This window comes from Solanum dulcamara, chromosome 12 (assembly GCF_947179165.1).
Source record: "Solanum dulcamara chromosome 12, daSolDulc1.2, whole genome shotgun sequence".
NCBI classification, from domain to species: domain Eukaryota; kingdom Viridiplantae; phylum Streptophyta; class Magnoliopsida; order Solanales; family Solanaceae; genus Solanum; species Solanum dulcamara.
The window spans coordinates 4,086,458-4,094,476 of record NC_077248.1 but is presented as its reverse complement, the minus strand read 5'-3'; the positions used below and the strand labels follow the sequence as shown (position 1 = coordinate 4,094,476).

At 34.7% G+C, this 8,019-nt stretch overlaps 1 protein-coding gene across 1 annotated transcript; it reads left to right on the top strand.

Annotated features, from left to right (window-relative positions):
• The first annotated feature begins 227 nt into the window (after window positions 1–227).
• LOC129877651 (calcium-dependent protein kinase 26-like) lies at window positions 228–6,513 on the top strand. Its single transcript, XM_055953173.1, has 8 exons — window positions 228–609; window positions 1,021–2,081; window positions 3,167–3,310; window positions 3,414–3,566; window positions 4,001–4,116; window positions 4,320–4,487; window positions 5,581–5,805; window positions 6,101–6,513. The coding sequence occupies exons 2-8, from the start codon at window positions 1,184–1,186 to the stop codon at window positions 6,221–6,223; spliced, it is 1,827 nt and encodes a 608-aa protein (XP_055809148.1). The 5' UTR covers window positions 228–609; window positions 1,021–1,183; the 3' UTR covers window positions 6,224–6,513.
• Window positions 6,514–8,019: the final 1,506 nt, after the last annotated feature.

The window sequence follows — 8,019 nt, the reverse complement described above, 5'->3', positions numbered from 1 at the left end:
TGTATTGTTTGCTCTACAAAATAATTTGACAAACAGTCTTTAAGACTGCTTCCTCAATGTTGTCCAAGCAAAGACTACATGGTCCAAAATTGCTAATAATATTTTCTTTGGAGCTACTTTGTAATTACAAAGAAATAAGGGGAAATTATTGTAATAAAAATAACTTTCCCTTTTTTACATTCTACCCCCATTACTACTTGTTAATTATTATTTTTCCGCCAAATATTGTAACTGAAAAACCTGTCACTTCTTGCCTTTCCTTCCTCTGTCCCTCGCCTTCGACATTCTTTCTCTCCTAAAATTTCAAAGAAAATTTCAATTCCCCAAAAACCCTAATCCCAAAAAGCTTCATCCTCAAAGAATTTATACACAAATTAATGAAATTGAACCATAAAATTAGCTTCTAAAAGCCAATAATTGTTATTATTAACATTCTTTCCCTTTTCTCATTTCGTTCCTCGAGAATTATTTTCTCCGTTAGTTCTCATTTGGGTATGAGAATTTCATATTCAATTCCACAATCTATCCACTTTCACGTATTGGGTCTTCTTAATTTCACCTGGAAACCCTTCCGAAGTTGAGGGGCTTGAAACTTTGAATTTTGTCTTTGTAAGTTTTTTCTCTGTTTCTTAATGTTGTTTTGGTTGATTACGGGTTTTCAATTATGGGTTTTTGTTTCGGATTGAGGTATAGTTGTTGTTGGATGATTTTTTGCTTCTGTGGATTTTTGATTGTGTGAGGAACAAGTTTTTCTAGCTGATTAGAAACTTTTTCGAGGTATACATTGGATTACTTTTACTTGTATGAGTTGGAAATTTGCTGCACTTGAGCTGAGGGTATGTGGGAAATAGCCTCTCTACCTCCACGAGGTAGGGGTAAGGTTTGCGTATAGACCTCACTTTGTGGGACTACACTGGGTATGTTGTTGGTGTTGTTATGAGTTGGAAATTTATTAGGGCAGAAATTGTCTCTAGATTATTTTGAAGAATGCTGATTTTGAATTACATATGTTATCTGCAGCTGGTTTTGGAATTACAGCTGGTATCTGCTGCTGTTTCGGAATGGTTTATTACTTCAAATGCTTCGAATTTCAACCCAGTTTGAGGGGTTAAGTTGGGTTTGATATTTGAGTTCAAATGTGTATAGTAGTAACAGATATTGGTGGAGAGGAGCGTAGTAATAGATGGGAAATAATTGTGTTCATTCTAAGTTTACAAAGGGTGGGTTTTTCAACTTATTCTTTTGGCGATCTCGATCACCGGATATGATTACTCATGAGAAAAAACCAAAGGGTATTGAAGAACCTTACACAGACAAGCAACCTGAACATCAGAACTCCATTCAGAATAAACCCCCCGAAATGGTGATGATAGACAAGGAAGAGCCCGATCAGGAACAGAAGAAAGACGCTCAGGTAGTTAAATCGGAGAAGATATCTGTTGATTTGAAAACTTCAGAAGCAATACAACCTGAAAAGTCTGGCAACACAATCCATGAAAAGGCAAAACCAAAAGAGTCAGCAAAACCGAAGAAGCCACATGTCAAGAGAATGCTTAGTGCAGGACTCCAGGTTGAGTCTGTGTTGAAAACAAAAACTGGACTTCTGAAGGAGCATTATGATTTGGGAGATAAACTTGGACATGGCCAATTTGGGACAACATTTCTTTGCATTGAAAAAGCAACAGGGAAAAAGTACGCTTGTAAGTCGATAGCAAAAAGGAAATTATTGACACCTGAAGATGTGGAAGATGTAAGGAGAGAAATTCAGATAATGCATCACTTATCTGGAAATCCTAACGTCATTTCAATAAAAGCGGCGTACGAGGATGCTGTTGCGGTTCATGTTGTGATGGAATTATGTTCAGGAGGCGAGCTCTTCGATAGGATTGTTAAGCAGGGGCATTACTCGGAGAGACAAGCGGCTGAGCTTGCAAGGACAATAGTTGGTGTAGTAGAAGCCTGCCATGCTCTAGGAGTGTTGCACTTGGACCTTAAGCCTGAGAATTTTCTCTTTGTCAACGAGAAAGAGGATTCACCTCTAAAGATTATAGATTTCGGGCTATCAATGTTTTTCAAGCCAGGTATTTGTCCACTTTCTCCAAATTTTTTCCATTTACTTCCTAGATATTTTTGGTTTCTCCTGTTTACCTATTTCTTTTAATTAGTTTTAGTGTTTGTATGCATAAGAAAAAAAATCCTTTTCTGACAGATGTTTTAAAATAGCTTCACCTACAAGGTATTTTCATACATGCAAATAAAACATGATTAGACATCCTACTTTAAGCAACTGTCTGATTTTCTTTGCAATTACATTTTATTGATGGTCTCATGCAAGTGTATTGGTGAATACTGCCTTTTTCTTTCAAAGGTCTTCCCACACACTCATCAAAATATCAGTTCCACTATTGGAGCAAAAATACAAATTTTGGGTTTGAACTAGTTATCATCATGGCATAAAATTCTTTGAGAAGTCCTCTGGCATCAGGGTTTTCATTTACACTGTTGGATTATTATTTTGCCATTTCATAGTGTATCATTTTGTATTACTTTTGCATACAATGTTTTGAACTACAAAATATAACCAACAGAGGAAAGAACGACTTGTTGGGGACTGGGGTGAATACTACAAACTATAGAAATATAGTGTACTGCAGGGAAACAGGGGTTTACCCAAATTTTCTCTCATACAATCGATCCTGATTCCTAACTATAAGATGAGGTTCGATCCTACGTGTAGTATTCTTGCATTTTTGTCCCCGGAGCTTTGGTTTTGTTGTAAGAGTGCAATCCTTGATGTATGGGTTAGGCGCACGTCATAGGTTCGAATCTTGCCACATACAAAAGTTTGGTATTTAAGTGGAGAAGAGTGGAGAGGCGGCCGCATTATTCACCAGGTTTCAAACTGTGTTCCACTGGCCGTCAGGGTTTTCTCGTTACTATGAAATTGATGAGGTACAAAATGAAAGAAATAGTTCGTACAAAATGAAAGAAATAATTTAACTAATTTCATGGATCTAGTAGAATTATTGTGGGAATCTACAATTTGAAAGAATTTGATTTTTGTTCAGAATTCTCTTAATAAGATGTGGTTTCTAGAATGCACCAGTCTTCTTTGCACTTTTGCTTTTAAATTGCCTAGTTGATTGGGTTCTGTTCTTAACCACAGGGCAATTATTCTCTGATATTGTTGGAAGTCCTTACTATGTTGCTCCAGAAGTTCTGCAAAAGCGTTATGGCCAGGAGGCTGATATATGGAGTGCAGGTGTAATAATTTACATTCTTCTCACTGGTGTACCTCCATTTTGGGGTGGTAAGTTGATCTTTTCAAGTTTTTGTAGTTTTACCATGGTTTCCTGGTTATCTGAAGTACCAAAAACAGCTTCTCATGTTTTGTTCATTCATTATTTGGATAGAAAGCGAGCAGGAAATATTTGATGAGGTTTTACGTGCCGATATTGACTTCACATCAGATCCTTGGCCAAACATCTCTGAAGATGCGAAAGATCTAGTAAGGAGAATGCTTGTTAGGGACCCGAGAGAGCGACTTACTGCACATGAAGTTCTATGTGAGTAGTCATTGAATTTCAAGTTTGTATTTAAAATCCAGCTTATCATAAAAGCTTAATGTCATTTTGGTATTTCTTTGGTCTATGCGAGTCCTCGGATATTATATCAGTTTTAGTTCAACTAGAATTCCAAAATATTTGCCTAAAAGAGAAACAAAATCAGAGCAATGTATATGTGTGTGGTGTAGAATCGGAAATTATAGTTATGTTAGCTGTTCATCTTCTGCAAGTAGATCTTGAAAGCAGGTTAAGGGAACAATACTCTTTTTAAGTCAATTCAGAGAAAAGGCAATCTTTCTATGGAGATGGTTTTGGTTCTAAGTCTTCTCAAATTAGATTGTCTATACTTGTCCACATTTGCATTTTAAGTTCCACAACATGTTGTCATTGAACTTTCTAGATTCCTCTTATCATTCTTATTATCCCTTCTGCAGGCCATCCTTGGGTGAAGATTGATGGTGTGGCTCCAGATAAACCTCTTGATTCTGCAGTGTTGAGTCGCTTAACTCAGTTTTCTGCCATGAACAAGCTTAAGAAAATGGCTCTCATGGTAAGATACAAGAAACTAATATAGCTTCAATGCTAAAAGTGGATGTCAACCTCCCCCCCACCCCACCCCCACCCCCACACACATGCAAACCCCAAGAAAAGAAAAAAGAAGCCATTTTTGACACCTGCATAAAAGTTAATTTATTTCGAGATTCAACAGGTCTCTTGTTTCTTCTAATCATATAATTTATTTATTTCATACAGGTTATTGCAGAGAGTCTTTCTGAAGAGGAAATTGCAGGCTTGAAAGAGATGTTCAAAATGATTGACACAGATGACAGTGGACATATTACTTTAGATGAACTGAAGGTTGGACTAAAGCAATTTGGGGCTGATCTTAGTGAGACAGAGATACGAGACTTGATGAAAGCGGTAGGTTATAGACTTGTAGTCTTCCATAACTGTTTTGTACTAAATGTCATGTTTTCAATCAAGGATATCATTAACTTTACTCAATGACAAGGTTTCCATATAACCATGAAGATCGTCAAATTAGGCTGAATTCATCCTTTCTCTATCTGCTTTCTTTTCTGTCTATGTTGTAAAGATGGGAATCAGAAATGTTGAATCCTTCAGAAATGGCTTTGAGAACTGACTGTGCATTGTTTAAATACTTTGTCCTTTTTTCTTGTATATTCGTTCTACTAACTTCTGAATTTTGCTCTATATGTTTGTAGAATACCCTTTTAACAACTGTATGTTTCTGTCTCTCATGGTCTGATACTGTTGAATGAGGTCAACTTTGGAGAAAGCATGACGTTTGCCTCTCTTTAAAGGCATTTTTGTCTAGCAGTGGTAGAAAGAAGGCCTTTATAGGAAAAATGTGCATTTATTTTTTCTTGTAGCGGAAAATGTTTGCCCATCAAATATCTAGTTCTTTGGTTGTAAATAAATCAATCACAAGTTTAATAATGCCCTTTTTCTGTATCTGTACAAGCTAATTGCAGAAAGTGCCATCAGACAACCTTTAGATCACCAACCAAGAGAGAACTGATGTGCAGTTCACATTCTTTTCCAACTACTTTCCTAATTTAATTTCAACAAAATATATCAGTAGCGAAGTCGTATTTTTGCAATTCTGTAACAGGTTATTATTGTGTAACCGTAGTTTGTTGTTTCATGTCGCCATTAAATGTACCTCTCTATGAAATTGCTATTTCCTGTTAGTTACATCAAGGTATCCTAAGTGCCCCCGTGCAGTCAAATTTCTGTCACACTATTTGCTTGTTTGGAGCACCTCACGATTTGAAAAGGTTTACAGTATTTGGTTATTCCATTGTGCTATTGAGTACATAATACTCTTTATTAGTATCACTTTTGGATTGTCACCTAAAGATAGCCTTTGTGCTTTGAAAAGAATAAATATTTGTCCCGCTATGTGTTTGTGTTAATACATTCTTCTTTAGATAATTTTATACTTCTTTCTTTTTGTCTAACTCCAAATTTTCTCCCAAAAAAATTGCAGGCTGACGTTGACAACAGTGGTACCATTGACTATGGGGAATTCATAGCTGCAATGCTTCACGTCAACAAAGCTGAGAAGGAAGATTATCTCTCTGCTGCTTTTTCATATTTTGACAAAGATGGGAGTGGGTATATTACTGCAGATGAACTTCAAAAGGCTTGTGAGGAATTTGGCATGAAAGATGTCCGCTTGGAAGAAATCATTCAAGAAGTTGATCAAGACAATGTATGTAGTTCTACTGGCATTTCTCTTTTCCAAATATACTTAGTAATTCATGAACGTAATGGTAAACTATATAACGTTGATATCAACACAACCACATTGAGACAGATTGAGGAAATATATTTCGTGGTCATATAATGAACATATAATATATTCAAACATGTACGCGAGAGTATCAAAATATATAGAACAACACATTTAGAATCTTTTGCAATGGTCCATGTCTTTTAGAACGTTAGCTTTTCATTCTTTCTTAATCACTGCATCTTTTTCAAGTATCTGTTACATATATTTTCAGGATGGACGGATAGATTACAACGAGTTTGTGGCTATGATGCAAAAAGGAAATGCAAATTTCGGTAACAGACGATTGCCCAATAATTTCAGCATCGGATTTCGGGATGCAACAAAGGTTTGCTGACACAGAAAGATATTTGTACCTTCTTGCTTCTTCCCATTTTCTGTTTTTAGTTTTCTCCTTCATCAGCCTCCCATGATTTTTTGCTGTCATACAATGATCTTTATTCTTATTTTTTCTTCTCAATATTTCTCTATGATTTTGAAATGTACACAAGTGTATAGTAGGGTCAAAGCACAGAGAAAATGCCAGCTCTTATTAATTTTACTCCCAAGTTGTATAATTAGCTTATCAGTTTTAATATATATTCTAGAAATAGGATGCACTCTTTGTAAAATATTTCAAGCTAAAATAAGGTAATGCTTCCTTTTGCTCTTTCACACATTGTAGGTTGGAACTTCTTACTAATTATACTCCTTCCACCATCTTAATCCCTTAATTCATATAGGTTTTGTGTGTGTGTGTGTATTATGAGGTGTGTTTTACTAGGAGATTCATTAATGCCATACACTTTGTTCATTGTACCAAAGTGAGTACAAACATCTATAAATAAAAAAAAGATAGTGCAACACATTATGAAGCACAGATTATTATAATGAGATGGAGACAATTTGTCATAATAACTTACTATTTATTTATTTTTACCCTCAACATTAACTCGAATTTCCAACTTATTAGTTGATAGTGAAGGTCCTCCGTCACTAGAACGAACCTTAGTGTCTAGTGTTTTAATTAAGTACTTGTTGGTGCTATATTTTGTTGTTTTTTTCTTTGTATGTGGTATAAATAATAAAAATAGAATCACTAATAAAATGAGAATGTGGTTTCTTTATCGTTAAACTAATTTGATTATCCCATGATTCAACTTCAACTACCCCATATGGGTTGTGAGTTTGATATTCAAACTAATTAAAACGATCGAAAAATAGTAGTATTTCATTAAATTAGATAAACATGTTTTTCAATTAAAAAACCATTAGCCCCTATAAATACTATAATCTAAGGTTGCATAATTTTGAGTTGTACCAAAAAAATAAAAAATACTTACAAATTAAACTAATTGAGGAGATAATGCAAATCCTAGTGGGGTGTTCAAATCTTTTCTAATGGAAGTTATAAATTAAGAGAGATTATGATGATAAAGGTGGGTCCATCACAATTAATTCAAGAGTCATTATCCTTAATAATTTGAGATAATGATCAAGAAAACACATCTAAATTATCATTTTTTTCCAGCTAATTTCACATTCTAACTATTCGTTGTTTCAATTTTTTACATAAACTAACACTATCTATTTAATAAAACACACCTCAAAGCTGACTAGGCCAATTATACGTCGTTCTATTTTCCTATGTAAACTATCACCATTTACTCAATTAGGTGTGCTTTAATACATAAATGGTGATAGCTCAAATAAAAAAAAAAGAACAATTAAAATGAGGTTTGAAATTCACAAACATATGATAAATCAATTGTATTTTTTATTATTAAGTCTAATAATTTTGAGATTATTTTCTTAGTAGGAGCTTTCATTTCTGGTGAGAAGACGTAAAATAATTAGAAGAAAAAGACTTGGGAAATCAATATTAGGTAAAATACCAATTCAAAATCAATATTCTTAGTTGTCACTTGAAAGTCTTGTTATAATGAAGATTATTATCATGTGGCTGCAGTCCAATTTTTGATATTTGATACTCTACTAGAGTTGTAGTGGGGTGGGGGCATGCCTCACCCAACCATTGCTTCTCTTCAACTATAATTGTTATCTTCTGCTATACAAATATCGAATTGTGAACAACAACAAGGAATCCCATAACGTGGGGTCTGAGGAGGATAAAGTGTACGTAGATCTGATTTC

Coding starts and splice junctions, on each gene's coding strand:
- LOC129877651 (XM_055953173.1), top strand. CDS start 1,184: ATGGGAAATAATTGTGTTCATTCTAAGTTTACAAAGGGTGGGTTTTTC. Junction 3,311..3,413: donor TGTACCTCCATTTTGGGGTG/GTAAGTTGATCT, acceptor TTATTTGGATAG/AAAGCGAGCAGGAAATATTT. Junction 3,567..4,000: donor TACTGCACATGAAGTTCTAT/GTGAGTAGTCAT, acceptor TCCCTTCTGCAG/GCCATCCTTGGGTGAAGATT.